At 39.9% G+C, this 21,939-nt stretch overlaps 1 protein-coding gene and 1 long non-coding RNA gene across 6 annotated transcripts in view; one reads left to right on the forward strand and one right to left on the reverse strand.

The window, feature by feature from the left end:
- Positions 1-310: 310 nt before the first annotated feature.
- SACS (sacsin molecular chaperone) overlaps positions 311-21,939 on the reverse strand; it is an 83,054-nt gene continuing 61,425 nt past the window's right edge. For 2 of the 5 annotated variants that reach the window (XM_070578586.1, XM_070578589.1), the window contains 2 exons: positions 17,223-17,249; positions 311-13,273 (listed from right to left, as the gene is read on the reverse strand). In XM_070578586.1, coding sequence (XP_070434687.1) covers positions 1,716-13,273; positions 17,223-17,249 — 11,585 coding nt within the window. In that variant the 3' untranslated portion in view covers positions 311-1,715. Of the gene's footprint in view, positions 13,274-13,654; positions 13,928-17,222; positions 17,250-21,939 lie in introns of those variants that run through there. The other 3 variants (XM_070578587.1, XM_070578588.1, XM_070578590.1) reach the window with 2 other exon arrangements.
- LOC139076407 (uncharacterized) lies at positions 13,749-16,444 on the forward strand. The gene is made up of 3 exons (XR_011527993.1): positions 13,749-13,881; positions 14,281-14,332; positions 15,658-16,444. It is a non-coding gene; the product is annotated as an uncharacterized lncRNA (long non-coding RNA).

The raw sequence follows: 21,939 nt of genomic DNA on the forward strand, positions 1-21,939 counted from the left end.
GCCCCAGACACGCAGCCTCTCCCGAGGCAAGGAAAATCTCACTTCAGCCTCCACCTAACCGAGAACCGCATACAATGTATCTATTTCCAAATACATACATATGCCATGGAATCAACTAATCTTATTCCCTACAAAGGGGAAATAAAATAGACAAATAGACTCTTAACCAAGTCAATGACCACCTAATAAACCTAGTATATGTCAAACACTTTATATTCAATCATAAAAAGAAACCAAATAAAATTTCAGTATAAAATACACAGGAAAATTCTATCCTAATATTTCCAATAAACACACACATAGCAAAACGTAATATAGGAAGATATTAAGTTTTACTTTCAATGAACTTTCTCAGGAAATACCAGTTACAATGATTTCATATATACATTTGCTTTATTAAAATTATGGCACTTATAACAGCAGAAATAATTACATGGCTTCATATCCAGAAACAATACAATAGTGGAGGCGCAAACATTCCTTATTATCAATAAAAGTAAAAAAACTTTAATACGTTCCATAAGCCCTTAATTGCATAAAATATTATATTCAGCATCATTTACAGCCAGCACACTTACATAAACTATTTATCATCACCTTTCTCTTACACTCTACAAAAGAAATATGTTAAAGTAAATAGGTATGGCAGGATGCTCAAACACGATGAAACTAAACGTCAGTTCTGAATCATTCATGGGGAATACGAGCTGCCAATTCCTTTTATAAACAACTGGATATTGTCACGATGATTTTACAATTTTTTAATGTTTTCAAAGTAAAATCCAAAAAACTCCACTAAGGGCCATGTTGAAAGACAAAAGATTTTTTCTTAACTGCAGCACCTTTAGACAACAAAAGATTACATCCTGTTCAGCCACACTATATAATTTACAACATTTGTGGAAAATATGTACACCAAACAGGAAGCCAATGCTCTAACCATTGGTAAGCACTGTTCTGGTGAGCAGTTCTTGGGAGCTCTATCAGCATCTGGTGATAAGAACTGCTACCGTTTTGAGCTCTCCACATGCTATCTTCATGAAATAGGAAGCCTGTAAACATAAGGTGTAAAAAAAATTTAAAATAAAGATGTAAAGTGCACTCAGTGCACCCTAAGAAGTACTACCTGCATATTCTTAATCAAGTAATATTCAGGATTAAAATACTGTACCATTTCTTAAATGTACTGAGTGTTTAAGATGTAAAACTGCAACAAATTCATAATCAGAACCAGCTGATAAGAAAATAATGCATCCAAAAGAGGATCCACTTAGAGAAATGATAAACTCAAAGACTCAATTCCCCTTATTTGTTTAAACCAATGATATGTCCAGTGTTTCATTAGCTCCTTCAAAAATACCGTGTTAAAAACATAAAATTAACTTCATCCTAACCAGACATACGCAGATTCTTATCTAACACACTGCTAAGCTTTGGTTATATAAAGTGCAGTTCAATAATGTGCCGTCCTAACCATTCACATACATCTAACAAGCGTGCAGCTCACCACCGTCATCAAAATAATTTTCTTTTAGATTCAGTCAAGGTCAGGTCTTCTGCTGATATTCACGGAAATAACAACTCCAAAATTCTTCCTGAACCACCTGCGATGTGCTTCACCAATCCGAAATCACTGACAATGAAGCTTAAACATACAGCAATTCCTATTTGTGCTCCAACACACTCAACATCTAGCTCTGCTTTCTTTAATACTTTCACACCTTTTGTTGTATAAAATTTTCAAGTTTTATGATGATACAGGCAGTGCATTCCATCACCCTCATAGCAACCTCAGAAGTGAACCTGTCGTTTGGGATCTGTGGGAAAGGAAGCAAATCAGGATATCTGGTTTTTAAACTATCCACACCGTAAGCTTCCAATGTGTGGACGTCATTTGTCAGTCCTTCAAGTTGCTGACTATACTCCTCTATTTTCTGAGCAAGTGCAGTTGGCTTCACATCTTTATCAGACTTGCCCCTCACAGCATAGTCAGCAGCAATCAAAGCTAACTTGGTAGAAAGGAAACATTTAAAGCACACCCATTCATTGGCGTTTTTATGAAGGTCATTCCTGGCAGCTGAGAAATTTGCTCTGGCTTGTCTTAACCATCTCCGCGCTTCAACTGGATTACCAGCTGACTTGAACGTGGGAGGAACAAAGAACCTTTGAGAGTAAGTCTGTCCAGCAGAAGGTGGGCATTTTTCTTTATTTTGTTGTTGCCTTTCAGATTTATGGCTTGTTGCTTCTTGATTCCATGAAGTATAAAACCTTTGAAATGAGAACTTGTCTGACTGAAAGCGGGATGCTGAGGTTGAAAATGTTCGCCTTGAGGCTCTGTCTGCATTTTGATCTAGAAATGCCTGTTTCTCTAGTCTGTTAATTTCATTCTGCAAATGTTTAAAAACTTCATTAGCAATGTCGTGATTCTCTGGATTTTTGTCAGGGTGCCACTTCAAATACAATCGCCTAATAATCTTTTTTCTCTCAGATTCAGGAAGCTTCCAAGCTTGCTCTACCACTGACGTCACCTCTTTCAAAATGTCTGGTAAAGAATTCACCTTCAGCTTTTTGGGGGAAGGATGTTTCGAAGATGAGGCCTTGTGGCTCTCTCTACCAGGGAAGAGAGGAGGCACGCTCCGCAGACCAGGGGCGAGGAACTCGGTAGGGCTGGTTGGTGTAGAAGGGGCACTGTCCCTGCTTTGAGAGCTTTCCTCAGGCCTTGAAAACTTATACAGATCAAGAGAGCTAACTATTTTATACTCACTATAACCAATATCAATCTGATATATCTTTCCCAGAAAACTAGAATTATCAGCATCTTCTCTTTCGACTTCTTGTACAATAATTGCATATGTGTATGTTGGCTGGTACGACCCATAGATATCACCACCTTCGGCATCCACGAGGTACCCAACATATTCTCCGGGGTAAAAGACATTCATTGGATCCATAAGCAGAGTGTAATGAATTTCAGCAGGTATTGGAGTGCCGGGCAGTGGAAGTTCAAGTTTTGATGGTTCTGAAGAGTCATATTTCACTCCTAAACTGTCAAGTTTCTCACTGATCCTGTAAATATCATTGCATCCTAGCATAGCAATTAAATATGAAGTGTCAGAAATCAAATTGTCAGTCGCTGACTTCAGCGTCATTGCTAATGCTAACAGGAAATTAATGTCTTTGCTGTCTGAGTGTTGGATGTAGAGCAGGATGACTGCATTACCAAATCTCTTCAAAAAGGCAAAAGTCTCACTTCTACTGTGGGGAATAGGATTAAAACCTTTAACTCTTAATGTCGTTTGAAGTTTTTCAAAACAGGACACTTTCAATCCTTCTCTTAGGGCTTTGCAAAGTCTTATGGCTTTTTCTTCATTGGCCAGGAAAGCATTATCATTTTCATGCTTCATAATTCTAATTAGTCCTGTAATGAACTGTTCAGAAGACAAGAGTAACTGCAGTCGTCCCTGAAGAGAACACAACGCTCCGAACTGACAGACTTTGGGAGCCTCTTCATCTAACTGTTCTTCAAGTATACTGCTCAACAAACGAGGTCTGAGTTTCTGAGGAAAGAGCATAATCAACTTCGTATGGAATCCATGGTCCTTCCCGAGGTAGCACTGGCTGAGATCAACCAACATCTGCACGCCAATGTTGCCCTGGATTCTGCTTTTGTAATGTGGGGCATCATCAAACACTAAGATGCTCGACTTCACCAATCTACCATCCTGGCTGGGAAGGTAAAGTGCGAGGTCTCGTACATTCTCAAGATCATTCCTCACCTTGACTGAATCATTCTGTAGACTCCTGAACAAGCCAGAAACTACTCTCTTCACTGTACGCATTTCATTAGGATCTAACTGTTTTCCTTCAGAATTTTTGAATATGCGGCTCAACACTTCAACATACTGCTTAGTTGAAATAATATCTTCAGTACCTAAATGTTTGAACAACTGATGAAAAGTGCCAAGTTCTAAAGGTAGCTTGTACAAGTAAGGTTTGAAATCAGATTCATATTCTAGATTTATCACTACCTCCTCAGGTTTCAGAAGTTTCCAACCATCTTCTACCATCACAAAAGCAACCCCGCGCAGCTGAAAACGAAACTCTCTTTTTTCTGCACTGAGAAATTCATAGATGCTCCTTAAGACCTTTGCTCTAGTTTTTACCATTTCTTCATCCAAAGTTGTTATGTTGCATATGTTTCTGCAGTTATTAATGACCTTATCAAGAGGGGGATCCAGGTTAACATTAAGCATACTTAAAACTTGTTCGAGCTGTTCTTGTGGACCAAGGTCACTACCTTCTTGTTCTTTGATACTCAAGGGCGTGGCTTTCTCTGGGAGAATGGGGCAGGATGTCCACAACAGCTGGAGCACATCACACTGCTTAAACTTTGGATTTACTTGTGCTCCGTTGAACTTTATAAGAGGAAGTGTTCCATTTACCTCTTGATACTGAGGATGAAATCTAATAAATTCAGCAGGGGCCCGCTCAGGACATAAGAAGGGTATTAAAGACAGTTCTTTCAAAAAATTTCCAGATAACAAATCCATTCGTTCTTGGAAGATATGATGGAGAAGGATATCAACTGTATTCTGCAATGTTTCCTTAGACCAGTTTTCTGTGGTAGCTCTCACACTGATTTCCTTAGCAAACTGTAACAACTGCTGCTGGGAAAGTATGTATTTTAGTCCAATATTTCTTAAGAATTCTACCCAGGATGTCATAAATGCAACTTGATTTTTGGGTTTTATAAGTTGTTCCAATTTTTTAAAGAAGTCTTTAGGAATAAACAATTTCTCAGGAAGCATAACTTCAAAAACTCTCACAGTTCTATCATAGAAATGTTTTGCTTGCTTTAGTCGACTGTTAGCATCATAGATGATCAATAAACTTTCCAGTTTTTCAAAAAGTTGTTCCTTGATCTCTGACAGTTCCTCAATACTTGATAATCTATTCTTGAGATAGATCAAGTGCTCTAATTTTGCATCGTAAGAGAGATTTTCAATTTTTGGTAAGAGGTGTTTCAAATATACCTCAAGATCATCTACAGGTACACAACCCAGCACTTCATAGAGTTCTTTTAAGTGTATTTTTTCTTCAAGAAATGCAGATGGTGACGATTGTGTCCATTTTTCCACTTCAGCTGAAGGAATACTTTTTGTAAGTACACAGCATGCTCCAAATTTTGCAATGCTCATATAGCGACCACTGATGGATTTGTAGCATGGAAGTGATTTTAAAATCTTTATGTCATCTTGAGACATCAAGTGACTCAAATTGCAGTTGAAATACATCAAAAGTGCTTCAAAGTCATTTTCTACTAATTTTTCAGTTCTAAATGTTGAAGTTTGGACCATATAATGTAGAGCCTTCAAAATGCTTGCGGGGCTCTCTATGTTTGCAGTGTGACATGACAACAGAGGGACAAATGCACTGTCTTTGGAGCAGATTTTGTTCAAAGCAAGCTGAATACAGCCAGCTTTCATGAGAGCATGAAAAACTTTATCACTCTGGGCATTTGGAAAAACTGCAATGTGCATCAGGCTTAGAGGGAGCAGAACGTCCCCTTCAGGGACCACAAGCTGATTGGCTGACACGGTGAACTTTGTTCCAGGAAGCAATGCCCAGTCTTTTAGGGTATCAACAACAACATCAAATACCGGTTTTGTTTCTTCTTGCTCTTCCTTCACACTTACAGATTCGCTGATAAAATGCCATGTATTCTTAAGCCAAGACTCACTTGCAAAATTGTCTTTCCACTTTGTACAATTTTTGGTCTTATATTCACGAGGCAATACAGAGGACAGCAAATCCGCAAAGCTGGAAATATCAAACACTTTTGCAACTTTACAGTTCAACAAAATATTACTGTATTTCAAAAATAATGTATTCATGAACAAGTCTTTGCGGGATGGAATCAATTCATGGTATGTTGTCAGAAACTTGGGTCGTTTTGCATCAAAAGTTTGCAAAACACTGTCCAGTGTAATGAGCAGGGGCAGTCCCTCCACTTCAATCTCATTTTCTTCTGCATCCTTAAAACAATAATCAACCAAAAGTTTTAAACTATGAAAAAGTTTTAGGTTCGTCTGCTGGAGACGACAAGGCAGCTTCCCAATATGGCAATTAGTATCAGGAGAGGAAAATGTCATTAAAAAAGACCTAACATCAGCGGGAGTTACGTAACTAACAGGAATATCTGCGTCTATAAGACAGTGGTAAAGATTAGCAGTTTCATCACAGTTATAAACCAAGTTGAAACCAATTTCTAAAAGTAGGTGTTTCAGTCTATAGACATTCTCTGCTACCGTTTTGCGTGTTGTGATATTATAATCTGCATTTTTAAGGTGCTGTAATTCATCTTGCAGTAAATTGTCAAAAAATGGTCTAGTTTTATTTGAAGTAGACATATTAATCCAAGTAATTATAACTGCAGAGTGCAAGTCAGAGCCGTCAATATTGGGAGCCCGCACAACAGGTAAAAGACGTTTCATGTCCTCATGAATGCAGCTGTACAGAGCCTTCACCAGGCAATACAAGTCTGGTTGTAGATCCAGCCTGTTAACTGGGAAAAATGATAAAAACTTCTTTAAAGTGTCCTTTACCACATGAATAGGCGTGTTCTGTAGAACCGATAATGTTGGGTCAGACCCAGGGAAATAGCGCTTTTTTAACTGGATTAATAATTCAACATATGCAGGAGCTATTAATGCTGTCATCAAGCTGTTGTTCCAGTCACTTCGCACACCAACTCCATTATCATCACGCCACAGGTTTCTTCTGGCTGAATCTAGGGCAAAGTGGCCATTCACATGAAACGGCAATCCCGTCTCCAAAGAGAGCGGCAAAAAGCAGAAGGCCCTGTGGGGTTTCTTATAGTTGTGAGTAATGCAGGCAGCTACTCCACCGCGCGGAAAGAGAGTAATGTCTTGGTTCTTGTGAGCTGATATAACGCTCTTAGACACTTTTTCCATACTTGAAAACCCCGATCTATTACAAATTAACCATGTAGTGAGATTTCCTTCAGAGTCCTCCGTATCCATAGTATAGGTTATCTGTTGAACGGGTATGTCTTTGAGCTGCCTCTTTTTAGTAACACTATCAATTACAGATGCATGAAATTGCTTCCTTTTCAGTCTGTCTCCATCAGTGATTTTGCCCTTTACGGAATACAGAACATTCAGAGCTCCACTAGCTTTATCTATTTCACAAATAGAAATTTTTTCCATGTGATTAAGAAACATTAAAAGTTCTGCACCATCTGACCGCAATTTGTCCAAAAGATTCTGGACCATTCTGTCTGATGACGGAACTGAAGATATTTCTGAAACTTTTGCCATTTCTGCACTACGAAGAGGAAATCTAAACATTGTGCAATTATCCAGTTTAAAATGGCTTCCCAAATAAAGATCCAGAACATCTGAGAACTGTGTCCTAAAATCCGCATCCAAATCTCTAAACATGCGTCCAGGACTAATGGATGTGGCTCCAGGTGCGTACCTGGCATGAGGATCAAAAATACACAGGATGTCATTGCCAGAAATGAAAGAAGGACAGTCTGTAATATGGTATACAGAATTGAATCCTATTCCATATTGTCCAGTTTTACAAGGATTTCCTTCTTTGGTGCCTTTTCCAAGATTCTGAATTCCTCTGACATCATCTTCTGTAAAAGGCTGGTTGTTATACACACAAAGCGCTGGGCCCTGCAGTGGGGCCCACTTATCATCAAATATTCTATCGACTGGATGCTGTCGAGGATCAAACACAAAACAGATTTCTGTGGCCTTCGCATCATCAGCATTTTGAAGAAGTTCTTTCAGCATTTCCTTTTCTGAAGGATAGGCATTAAGGATACTCTTAATTCTGCTGGTCAGTTTCTCTTTCTGTCCAAATTCAGTGCCAAGTGTTGTGAAACAGATGTTGGATGCGTATCTCTCTAAGGCTTTATGTCGCTTTGGCACTGCTCCTAGTTTCACAGCTACTTCCCTGGGTATATCAGCGTGACAGTATTTCACAGTGGTATCCCTTACTTTTATCCAAGGACAATCATTGTAGCATAAAGATTTAGCAGGGAGAAGCTTAAGATTACTATCTGGCAATAATATTTTGCCATAGTTTTTCTCACAAAATTCTTGTTTCTTTTCTCTAATGAGACTCCATATTCCTTCACTAATTATTCGCCGGCAAAGCTGAAAATTCTCTTCTGTTATTTGCTTTGTTCCTTTTTCTTGATCAATAGATTCTAAAACAAGGGCAAAATCTTCAACAGTAAACGACTGCCTCACCCCCACACTTTCAAAAAGTTCACGGAAATTGTTTTTATATTTATTAGGCAACTGATAAAGGTATGGTGCTGCTTCAAAATTCAAATGAAAGGAAACTCTTTCTGAGTCAACATAAGCATTCTCAACTAGAATGAAGTTGAAGAGTTTTAACTTTTCAACAATTGACATCTTAGCGACTTCATTTTGCATCATTGCGTCATGAAGGTATTTGTAGCAAGCATTGGTGATGTTTTCCTGGTACAACGTAACCCCATCATCAACTGATCTTGCAACTTCTTTCAACTGGTTTACAACCAGATCAACCGTTGGCTTCCTCAGCAATCCCAAAAACTCTTTAACAGCCAATGGCACGGAACCACACCCTCTGAAGGAATGTGAGTTTTCATTTAGAATTGGTTGCAGAAGACAAACTATATCTTGATGCTCAGCTGTATAAAGGTCAGTTGCTGCAAACATGGTTTCAGGCTTAAAACTGTTACCTTTCCAGTCCAAAGAAAACCCTGCTGGCTTTGTTAGAAATGGAAGAAAGGGTATTGTTTGATATTTCGCAGCAAAGTCCCTTGCTCTGGGATCCCTTATTTTTAGCTTTTCATCGATGAGACTCAGCAGTATGCTGCTGCGCAGACAGGCTGCAGCATGGTCAGTTTTATTGACCTCAGCAACCGACTCTGCACGCTCTAGCATGTCATCCCACAGAATATCATCTTTGGCCATACCTAACTGAACTAGTTTAATCAAAATAATAGGATTAAGATAATCCTGAGTAGAACCATAAGGAAAGCGACCATCTTTAGTATCGAATAACTTTGCAACTCGTCCTTCAGGGTGGATTAATCTTGATGGTAAAACCAAAGGATGCCCCTCAAGAGAGCAAGGAATACATGGAGTAACACGCAGAATTCCTGAGTATTCATCAACTTTTTCATTTAGAACAAAATTCATCAAAGGATCTCTGAGTTCTGCTTCAATTTCTTGAATATTTGGAAAAAACACTTCTGAAAAAAATTGTTTCTCTGAAAATGTATTTTCCAGCAGTATCTGTTTGCAGCCAGCTTCTTCAAATCCTAATTTTACTGAGGAAGGAAGTTCAACAGCACACAGGTTTTTTGATCCAGTCTTCTTGAGGTATTTCAAAAATATCTTGAAGGCCGCTGGACCAACGTCTCTTCTTTTAAGTATGGAGTCATCTAGAAATCTCACATTCTTCATGGAAACCCATGTAGATCCATCAGAGAAGACTCTGGTTAATTCTTTCCCTTTGCCATGAGCTATATCTTCATAAAATCCTTGACAAATTACAGAAAAATCATCATGAACGGAATCAGGATCAGGCCACACTGCATAGTAAGTATAATCCACCAGCTCCCCACTGGTGGCCAGGTCACGGAGGACGCTGAGGGCCTCTAAGTAAGCTTTCACAACAACGTGTCTCATGAAGGTGGTATTCCAGCGTCCTTTTGTATCTGTCTTCCAGATTTCTTTCCTATTTGAAGTAACAGCAAAGCACCCATTGATGTGAACTGGCAATCCTGTCTTTATACGCAAAGGCAAATAGCAAAATACCTCTCCCACGTGTGGTTTCACGGCCCACTTCTGGTCCTGGATCTCAGACAACAGAACTCCCACCGCCCCACAAGGAACTAGTCCCAGTCTTCTTCCACTTTCACTCAGGGAAAACTTAAGAGCCTCTCCTGTATCCATGCAGGAGCACAGAAGCCATGTGGTACACTCCACTGTTTTTTGTGGCAACTCATCTGATGGCTTTTTTGATTGGCCCAATTTAGCCATTTCAAAGAGAGCAGCTGGGTCATCATCCGGCCCTCTGAAAAGTGGTGACTGTAAATCCGCAATCCTCCTGAAGACGTGGTGAAATTCTTCAACTGTGATCTGAAGAATGCAAGATGACTTTGGGGCATCAGCAGGCGGCTTTTTGTTACTGCTGCTGCAAGTCTTCATGAGCTTAGCAGCTTCCTGTAAAACACTTAAGACAGGGGCATGCAATGCTTTGGAGGAGCAGGATTTTTTTTTAATTATTACTGTATCTTGTGCTAAGCTGGGATTGGCTTCCTCAATTTTCAAGTACTTCAAATACATTGAGGTTACACTCTGAGTGAAAATGATAAGCCTGTGTCCACAGAGACTAAATTCATCCACAAGAGAGTAAATATCGGCTGTATTATAGCAGGTGCTACTAACTTCACTCACTTTCGCTTCCTGCTGAGTTCTAAACGACAGTCGGAAAATGGTTCCATTGTAGCTGTAAGGGGCTTCCACAGTCAAAGGTAACTGACAGCCAAATACATTTATAAATGGTTTGAACTGATTAGGAAATTTCCTAAGTCTTTTCTGTTGTTTACTCCAATTAATTTTGATCCCAGGATTAGATTTGTCTTTAATGTGTTTACTGATATGATTTATGTTTGGATCGAACATTATCATGAATTCTCGACTCATAATAATGGGAATGTCAGTGATATGGTACACAGAATTAAAGCCAAGACCAAATTTTCCAACTTTGTCGACTTCTGCCCTTTTTAAAGATTCTCCTAACCTAGTTATGTTCACAAAATCTGAATCTGAGAATTCAGAATTATTGAAGGACCACAAAGCAGGCCCATGACAAGCTGCCATCCCCGGGTCTAAAAGGTTCTCTCTAATGTCCATATTTCTTCTCATATCAATCATGAAACTGCATTCTGTTGCATTTGCATCATCAGCATTTTGAAGTAGTTCTTTAAAAATATCTGACACTGAAGGGTACTCTTCCAAAATATTTTTAATTCTTACAGTAAGTGGTTCTCTTTGTCCTGACTGCTCAAATCCCATGTTTTCAGGATTGATCAATCTTGTACTAAGGCATGGAACTTTCAGCCATTCTGCAGTTTTCATGGGTATGTCTTCATGCACCAAAATGATTGGTTCCACCGAATCTTCCAGTAAGTCATTGAGATCATCGACTTTAATGTCGCAGTAACAGCACTCATGAATTGGCTTCATGATCAGTTTAGAAGTATTCTTGCTGTGATGTATAGGAACTGGTGTGTTGGGGCTTGCTGGAATCTGATTGCTATATAGCCATCTGATAATATTCAACATAAGATGAAGATTTTGTTTGCTTTCTTGTTCACTGAGATCTTGGTCACTTTTGAGATATACCTTCTGAATGACCATGGAAATATGATCTGATGTCAACTCCTCTATCGAACCACAGACCTTAAACAGTTGGTGGAATTTTGCCATGGTTTTAGGCACACTATGCAAATAAGGCTGAAGATCAAGATCATGGAACGGTTTTATCACGGCTTGGGAGAGGGGACAAAATTTTTTGCCAGTCCAAACCCATGGAAATTTTAAGGCTCTGAAAGCATCTTTCCCTTCATTTAAATGATCATGCATGAATCCATAAATTTCAAGCAAAATATGTTGGAATTGATAGTAGTCTTCATCACTAAAGGTTTTCGAAGTATACCAATCAACAACAATTTTAAAGTGTTTTAAGACAGCACTGATACTAGGTTTTGTGACGATACCTAAAGCTTTCTCCAAGTTTATATGGACACTTTCAACAAGAGGAAGTGAGGAGCCCACTAGAATTGCATGCATGGCATCACACATATCCGGCGGAGCACAAAGGTCACAGATGTCTCCTTTCCAGACCAAAGAGCCCGGATAATTCGGAGGCCTTTCCTTGCAAGCTGGAACCCATTTTATTTTCTTCAGTGTCATCTTTCCTTCAGCTGACTGCAACAGTGCATGATTCTTATTTAAAACTAGTAAGAGTGTTTTGGCTTTCTTTAGAAGAACATCCTGATTTGGACAAGAACTGACCTGCAAGCCTTCAATTTTTTTTGCCACTTGCACAACATCTTTCTCTTTGAGACTGGCTTCATTTTTTAATCCAATCTGTCTTAAAGAGTGAAGAATATCTGGTGAGGTAAAAACTGAAGGTGGGAAACAAGTTTCTTCTTCATCATAAAAGAGATCCTTTAGTATTTCTATGTCAGGATCAAAGAGTTCACTGGCTGATACAATCTGTTCCTGTGAAATCTGAATGAACTTTAATGGCATTAACCAATCAAGTACATTTGGATTCTCATTTTTAAGAGAGGATAGATTCTCGAGGATCCATAACATAAGATGTGTTATCTCTTCATGTGAATAAAATGCATTTTCCATGTCTTTTAAAACAAGCTGTAAGCAACTAGTGGTCTTTAACGTCTCTATTTTCAACATGTTTGCCAAGCGAATAGTAGCTTCATCACTGCTGTCTATCACGGGAACAGAGAGCCGCAGGCCTGGTGGAAGTTTGGCAGTATGGTGCAAGACTTTACACCCTTTCAGTTTGGTATAAGAGGAGAGTCCCTGACCAGATGAATGGTTAACTCGCTTGAATATTGTCAATTCCTGAATTATTCTTTTCTCCTTTTCACTGCTATCAGTTAAACCAGCTAAGAACTTCCTCAGGGCGTCTTTGTGTGTCGGAAGTAGCGAAGCTATTTGATTACACAATTTCTGCAATGGCATCTTCTCCATTATCTGCAAAACAGCACTAGGTAATGGTGAATTAATGTACTTTTTAATAAGTGGATGTTGTATGGAGGCATCTAATTTTTTAAGGATAATGCCTCCAAGTTTTTGTACAATGTCTGCTAAAAATTCTGGAAGCTGTGCTTCAGATTCATCATCTAAAATGACTAATGACGGAATCCTGAGTCTAATGAGTTCCACACACATCTGGCCTTCCTCTAGTGCCGTTCTGGGGATAAGTGGCATCTCATCAAATAAAGTCAAATCCTCTGAAAAATGTATATAGAGGTTCTTCCAAACCATTTTAAGCCACGAAACAGATGGGTGACGCTTGTCTTTATCACACGGATACCACTGAACGATCAACTCTCTGCCAGGCCAGAATGTATTCATTGCTTCTTTGATAAGACGTGCAAATCGTTCTGGATTTAGAAGCTGCAGCTGAGTACATGGTCTTCCTGCAAATTGTAGACAGAAATGTTATAAATATATATAATTCTACTGTAACTTATTTCGCTTTCTATTCTTGCAGATTAGATAGTACTACAAAGTCAATTTAAAGAGTTTTAAGTACACTGTAAAAATGCAAAAATTCAGCATAACTGGGCTAAAATAAGTTTTAAATAGTAACCACAGAGAATCTACACATCAATCCATATTTATAACCAACTATAGAAGAAATAATTCTCTCTAGAAAGTGCCTATTTTAAATAAATATATAAAATGCATTTACATGTGTTTCTAAAATTATCCTATAATGTTCCACAAATGGAATCAACATGGAAAATAATTTTTCATGGTTATTTGTCCATAAATAAAAGCACCAAAGAAAACGTGGATAAAGTTAAAATAAGTACCATTTTATTGAAGGGTAAGTAATTTACAGGCAAACCCAACATGAATTTCCTTTCTTCATGTTTCCAGGAGCCGCCTGGCTGCACAGGATGTAGAGAAGGACAGGAAGTGAGAGCACAGAGGTCGGAGTCTCAGTCTCAGCTCACCAACCCTGTCTGAAGCTGAGGCAGCAAAGAGACGTACAGTTTCCCTTCAGCCACCAGCTAGATGTGTAAGTTTGGTGTCACTTAATCTTCCTGGGACTTAAATTCTCTCATCTGGAAAAAGCATGGGGATGAGGTTCTAGGTCTCAAGACTGCTCTATATGCACGCCCAAGTGTGGAGCAATTCCACAACTTTCCCAAAGTCACTGGGACCTAGCTGCCTATTACTCATTAAAGGATGTTTGCCAGAGCCCTGGGATTTCGCAGAAATGCATCAGGGTCAAGCCACAGGAGCAAGCGTGGCCCTGCTGCGCGGGCAGGGCTGTCCCCCACCAGGCAGCTCCACTTCTGATGTTTTACAAACTAGGAGACTAGTAAGATGTCATCTGGCGGCAAGAGTTTTGCTGATTTTTAACCACTGGTCTAGAAAATCACACTTTACTTCTAAAGTGCATTCTGTGTTTCAGAGTTTCTAATACCTGGAGAAACAAAGTTAAAGATAACACTCTATACCTACAGGTATGTATTTGCCATGTAGAGAAATAAAAGCACTAAAATCAATCTTATGGAAAACTAACATTCAGTTTTCTCCCTGTGTACATACAATTTCTAGACTCTTAAAAGACGAATTTTGGAAAAAGTTATAAAAGAGGGCACACCTCAAGCCCCTCGAAATTTCTGTATTTATTAGTTTTTAACCAAGGAAGGACATCCTTATTTAACAGTCTTCCACATCAGGAAGATGACTTGACCTCCTACCAAGAAAATCACCTTTCTTGCGACAGTAAGACATTTTAAAACTACTGTCATAGAAGTTTAACCAAGGGCACACTTCTGCAATTTTTGGAAGATATCAATACCAAATTCTGAATATTTTCAGTTTCTACATTGCATGATTTAGGGTAAGTCAAGTAGTAATATTTAGGAAATCATACAACCTGGTCAGGAGTCTGACTGTATAAGCCTCTTGTTCTGCGTCCCATTAAAATACAGTTTTTATAATTCATTTTTAACAATGTATTAAAAAAATGCTTACTGGATTAATTATAACAGAATATCAAATCATATGTAAGGCAAGGATATAATACCAAAGACGCAAAACAAGAGTTAGAAATTAAAATTCAGAACACTCGGAAAACAGAAAATTAAATATGCACCACACTGTGTTCTGTGTTAATAACTGCCACATGACGTGCATTTTGTAAATAATTGTATCCAATATCCTTGCATGAAATTTGGCAATTTATAAAACACATACCTACCTTCAGGAAAATTATCTACTATTAATTTATAAATAAAATGCCAATAAAACATACACACTACATTTAACATGCAACTAACACACCAGTCATGCTCAAATGAAAAGACGTAACAGAAAATAAAGGAGAGAGAAAATGCAGTAAGGCCCAATTCTACGTACTCAGGTCGATTCAATCTGAAGTCCTGATTTCCATTTATTTTGTATTTAAGGCTTTAGGCTTTTAACCCTAAAGTACAAATGTTAACACAGAGAAAAGTCTTCATGTCCTGGGTTAGAAAGCCATTGAAACTGTAAAGCACCTCTAACAGAAATGATTTCTAATGAACGACTTGTGTTTTGGTTGCCTAGCCTTTAAAAATATCAGCACTGTCAAAAGAGGGTAACTGGACAGTGAAAGTGCTCCTAGTGACCAGAAGGTTTTATCCAAACTGGCATCAAATATGATTATCTAATTTAGAAATAACTCTCCTAAGAGGAGTTTTTCCCTTACTACAGATCAGTTCAAAAGCGTAACATCAACACGCATCACTACTCAAAGACTGCACTATGGCTTTTGTTAACGTTTGTTTATGTTTACGTTCAGTCCTGACCTGGAGACAGGTTTTCACCACGGATGGAAATAGGATGTTATAAGCTACGTTAAAGCAGACCTAACCGCAACAGCTCGTCCCGAGCGCTCTCGCTGACTGCGCGTTTACTGCGCTGGGCCAGATGCTCCCAGAGGCGCGGCCAGCCAAGACTCCGGTGACCTGAGGCTGGAAGGACAAGTTTTTCATTGTTTTCCTGTACAGAAAGTGGCAAGGGCAGCTTTGAGGGATGACAAGTTCTAACAACGTTGCCCTGTGTGGAGAGACCTGAGTGCTTTGTAAACACTATGTGATAAAGTAAAGGTTCAAGGAAACGGTGAACTGAAGGTTGGTCAAATCTCCAAAGAAACAAAAGGGAGAAAAGGAAAAGAGCCAGAAAAGGAAGGAAAGGAGAGCCTGCTGTCAGCCTAGCTGCACCCGTCCAGCCCCACGGGTCCGGCAGCAGCACTGCAGGCACTGCAGGGTCCGGCAGAAACTTCCGCTCTAATGTGGAGCCTGCATGCGGCTCAAAAGCAGCACTAGTGACCACACTCCTTCAAGAGGTCAACACCGACACTCGCTGCTGCCTTCCTTGTGCTCCTCTGAACAGGAGAGCAACCATGGGGGGATCACCGCCACACCTGGAGTCCTAGGGTGGGCAGTAACCACGCAGTCTGCTTCTATCAAGGTTGTTTTCCTCTGTGATTACATCTTAAAAATGAGATATATTGATTAAGCTTTAAGAATATACAGTAATAGTAGCTGTAAATGATAAGCTACTTTTAATAAAAACTAGAAACCAAATTTAATATTTATGTGAATTATCAGTATAACAATGACTTGGTCTCAAAATTATACAGCCTGAATCAAAGAACAGATTGACTCCAAAAACAATATTTACCATAAAAACAATTTCCATAAAGCAAATCTTGCATGCTCTAATATTCCAAGTGAAACATGAACTAGGGGAAAATAATATAGGTTGAGTCAAAAACCTCTTATTTAAAAAAAAAAGACAGTCACTAAAATGACACACTAGGCACTGTAAGGCCAAGTGGCCGACGGTTCCTAAGGAGCTGTGTCAGCGCCTTGCCATGCCTCGGTACGCCACGGGCGGGGCCGCTCTGCTGCTCCCAGCCTCAGCACACTAAGCCATGCTCCATCCAGCACGCTGGGCCAGTGGTCTTCTCATCTCAGTCAGAGGGTCCAGAACTGATTCCTTTTTAACTCAGTATTTATGTGTATTGTACAACAGAGGTGCATTTGCTCTCACGTCTTCCCATTACATACCACAGCTTAAAATGCAAATTTCAGCAAAATTCTTTCATTTGAGACTAAATGGTTCCACGAGATGAATGTTTCCAAGTCATTTAAATATGGTTTTATTGTGGTATGTATAACAACCCCCATATACCTATATTAGTATAGTTTCCTCTCTCCTTTAATAGGTATCACCACCAGAAAAAAAAATTGTTGACATAACTTCTAGCTACTTAGGTAAATGAAAAAACAGGATTCAAAGAATCAAATGAACAAAAACATGAGGCTACAAATGAACATAACATTTAGTCAGTTATCATACCTGAATATCCCCAGAGAAGCTGTTGTGCTAGAACATAATTAAATCCGTTCTTAGAAAAAGCCAGAATTGTCATAATTTTTACATGACAGCTACAGAAATTATTCTATATCTTAAAATAACACTGTTTGGAGAATCTTTACACATCATCATGTAAAAGAAAAATCATAAACACAACTCCAAATATAGCTGAATATACATTTAAGATTTAAAGATGTATTTCAATGCAAACTAAATCCAAACTACACAAGGGTGGGAAATCTTAGTTCAGAACAAAAGCAAAGAAGAAAGGAGTATACACTTTATATGCATAAACTACATTTCAACAACATAAATAAAGTCATTTCCTAAACTCCAAATGGGCTTTCTATATAGGCTATCATCATGTAACATTCAGATATTCTAGATAAGAATTAAGAAAGGCAAGACATCTGATTTTTTAAAAGTTTTGGACCATGTCCACAAAGTAAGTATACAATTAATTCTGACTTTATGATAAAGAAAGGGAGGTTTACATTTCCATGGCTTGTTCATGGGACCACCAATAACAAACTTCAAAGAATTGCTCATGGACATCTAACCCCTCCTCTGCCTAAAGCAAGCCATTTATTGGATAAGTACATCTCCACATCTCTGAGAGATGTCTGCACACTTGGGTACCTCGGGCTAACCTTACCAAAGGAAGTTAAGCTCCTCCAATCTTAACATCCTTCCAATTACTTTAGAGGCATTTTGTCAGTCAGTGAAGATTGACTCAGTGCTAGAGATACAGAAAGGACCACGCAGACATGGTCCCAGACCTCGTCTTGCAGTCTAAGGGGAAGGCAGGCATTAGATAAATTATCGTCAGTGATTACACAGGGATGAGTCTGCGAGCGCTCTGAGGAGCTCAGTGCTCTGTTCACACACAGGGCTGCGTGCACAACGAGCACGGGCAGCGAGAGGACGGGACGGCAAAGGAAACCATGCGCAGCACAACTTAGGGAGGATAAGAACGCGTGGGCTTCCAAACATGAGAAAGACCAAGGGGGATACAGAAGGAGGTTATTAACAACAATCATAATAACAGCAAACACTGATATACCCTCTCCACGTACCAGGCATCTTTACAACACCCAGAAGATGCAGCCAGATAATAAGAAGGCTCACAGGAAATCTTAAGGATTTTGGCTGTTGTTCCAAGGATAACGGGGAAGCCTTTGAAAGATTTTCAGATAGGGAGTGGGAAAATAATATTTTAGAAAGATAATCCTAGCAGTACTGTACTGTATTAACTACAGAAGCAAGAAGAGGTGTGGGGAGATTTTCGACGTTATTTCCACATTCCAGGTAAGAAACGAAGGTGGCCTGAATGACGGTGAGGGTGGAGTTGGGAGGGAGAAAGACCGTAAACATGGCCCTTGTGTGCAACAAGTAGCTGTGGAAGCACAAACCCACATCCTCGTGGCAAAGCCTGCCCAAAATCTTGAGAATACTGCTGATCTATACATCTGAGGCTGCCACCTAAAAGTGCAACTTTTTCTGAAGATTTCTACATACATATATGAGATGCCATTATCTCTTAAATGAATACTGTAAATCCTCACAAAGTGTGTCAAAGTGGACAGTGTCGTATGCTCTCCATCCAGACACGAAATTTGCAGCCTTTCCCCTGACCATTTGAGACAGAACACGGGCCACCTCCTCTGTGAGGTCCCCCTGCCCTGCCCCCGCCTCTACCAACTCTCTTCTCTGTATCTGATGGAGGATCCATCATGCTAAATGACAGTATTATTTACATTGCTGTCCCCGCTCAGCTGTGAGCTCTTTCAGTTTTATTCATCTTTATATTATTTCCATCTAGCACCATGCCTGGTACATAGGGGAAATTCAAACAAATGTTTATTGAAGAGTGTCTGGTCATGAAATGGAACAAAGCATGAGGCTAAATGTAATAAATAAGAATGAAAAAAATTTAAATGTAAATAAGATCTTGGTGCCAACCCATTAGGCATTCCTACCATTTGACTGAATCGATTGCTTTTTATCTATATATGTCCTCTAAAACCCAGTTACCTGCTCTTCTAACTATTCAACAATTTCTGACAGCCACCTATTTACTCACGCAACTTACTACAGAAATAATCTAGACCTGGAAATAGAAAAAAAATAGAGAATCGTAGCTCCAATTCTGCAACTCAAGCAAGTCACTTAAATCCTTCAAACTCTTTCAGCTTCACTGTCTCCATCTCTCAAATGAAGATGATAACACGGGCTCTACTATCTCACTATCATAGAAAACAATTAAGACAAGAGAAGACACAGCTGTCCCTCAGCATCCGCCGGGCATTGGTTCTAGGACCCCGCAGATGCCAAAATCCCGGGATGCTCAAGTCCTTTACACAAAATGGCATAGTATTTGCATATAACCTACACACATCCTCCCATATACTTTAAATCATCTCTAGATTATTTATAATACCTAATGCAATGTAAACGCTATGTAAACAGTTGTTATACTGTATTGTTTAGGGAAGAACGACATGCTGAATAAAGATGCAACCACCGTAGGTCTTTCAACCTGTGGTTGGTTGAATCTGCAGATGCGGACCCATGGACACGGAGGGCTGACTATACTTACTTGAAAAAGATACTAAATCACAGGCACAACACCAGGGATCTGCCTTTTCATCTTGGTACTCCTGTCCCCCCAACGCCATCCCCACCCTGCCCCGCATATGGAAGCATTAACATGTCGAAGCAAAGTGTCACCAGGTACTGGGAATACAAAAATAAAATAATAAGCACCCCGCTCTCAAGGATTTTCTAGTGTAGCACAGTAAAAATATGATTGCAGTAAGGCAAAGAGAATTAAGTGGACTGTGTACTGGGCTCCACAAGCAAAGAAGAGGCATCTACGCCAGATTTGCCCGGCAGGGGCAGGGGTGTGGAGACACACATGAAAGGAAGCCTCTTGGAGGAGACTTGTGGGCTGAATACTAAAAGACGAATCAAAGTTAGCAAGGCAAAGTGGAGGACGGAAAGAGTATTCTAAGCAAAAGGAACACCATGTACAAAAATACAGATATGAGAAGACTTTCATTCCACCCACCTTGAAGGAGGCACTGTGCCACACAGCGGTGACAAATCTCACAGGGCTCCACTCTCATGAGATGAAGGGAGCACTCAAGTTTATCAATCTACAATGCTTGGGGTGAGAACAGAAGAGGGACACTGAATGCATCAAGGTCAATGAGATGGCAAGTTCACAAGCATGGAAAGTCCACACTAACAAGACTAGATCGATCCTGAGAGAATCAGCATCCACTGGAGAACCTGCAGCAGGGGAGGGGCCTGAGCAGGTGGAGAGAGAGCATGAGAGGGAGGGAATCCTGAGAGAATCAGCATCCACTGGAGAACCTGCAGCAGGGGAGGGGCCTGAGCAGATGAGAGCAAGCATGAGAGGGAGGGAATCCTGAGAGAATCAGCATCCACTGGAGAACCTGCAGCAGGGGAGGGGCCTGAGCAGATGGAGAGCGAGCATGAGAGGGAGGGAATCCTGAGAGAATCAGCATCCACTGGAGAACCTGCAGCAGGGGAGGGGCCTGAGCAGATGGAGAGCGAGCATGAGAGGGAGGGAATCCTGAGAGAATCAGCATCCACTGGAGAACCTGCAGCAGGGGAGGGGCCTGAGCAGATGGAGAGCGAGCATGAGAGGGAGGGAATCCACGAAAAGGCTGCAGTAATAATGTCACAAGACACACAGGACCGATACACCAACAGTGGCAGTGCAATAAGAGAAAGGGACCAATAAACAAAGTTTAATCAACAGAAGCTGGAAACTGTGGAGAACAAAGCTGAGAAACAGGATTCATTCTTGAGCAACTACATGGGTAATGGGTACCTTTCTCAATAGGATCGCTCAAAAGGAGAAACAGATTTGGGGAAAAGATGGGGACTGAAGCTGTGAAAATGTTGATTTTGAGATACTTACGGAACTCCAAGTGCAAAAAAGATAACAGTTGCCATTTTATCAGTATTTCTTATGTTCCAGGTATTATGTTAAAATATATTCTGTATACCTCATCTGATCTTCAGAGTAATTCCGACTATGAGTAAAACACTACAAAAGAGCTTTTCAATAACCTATGCTGCTATGATAATGCAAAATGGGATAAAATTCAATTACTAGGTTGTCATTGCCTGCCATCCTCCACTCAACCCTTATTCTCATTTCATTAACCTGGTAATAAAGCAATCTTGCAATTTATGTAATTGAATCTTGAGGGCCTCAGATACACTCTTAGGGAAGGATGTTACCGTATTACCATGTTATTGATGAGGAAACAGAGGCTCAGAGAGGTAGGGTAATTTGTTCAAAGTCACACAAGAGAAGAGTCAAGTTTGAGCCCAGATTTGTGTGACTACAACGTCCAGGTTTGTAACCACTACACTATACTACCCCTCTTGAGACTGGGGTGGCAACTGAAGACACGGAGGTCATTACATGTGCATGACAGTGGATGCCTGGCAGTGAAGGAGCAGACTCAAAGGAAGTAAGGAAGAAAATAAGAAAGCAGAAGAAGCCCCTAAACTAACCCATACTTAGGGAGTAAACTGAGGAACAGGAATTCACAAATAATTCTGAGAAGCAGGAAGAGAAATATAAGGATACCAAGAGAGAATGGAAACATAAGAGTCACGGAGTTCAAAGGGGGAGTGATCAACAGTGTCAAAGCTT

The sequence above is a fragment of the Equus przewalskii genome, chromosome 16 (genome assembly GCF_037783145.1).
Source record: "Equus przewalskii isolate Varuska chromosome 16, EquPr2, whole genome shotgun sequence".
Lineage (NCBI taxonomy): Eukaryota > Metazoa > Chordata > Mammalia > Perissodactyla > Equidae > Equus > Equus przewalskii.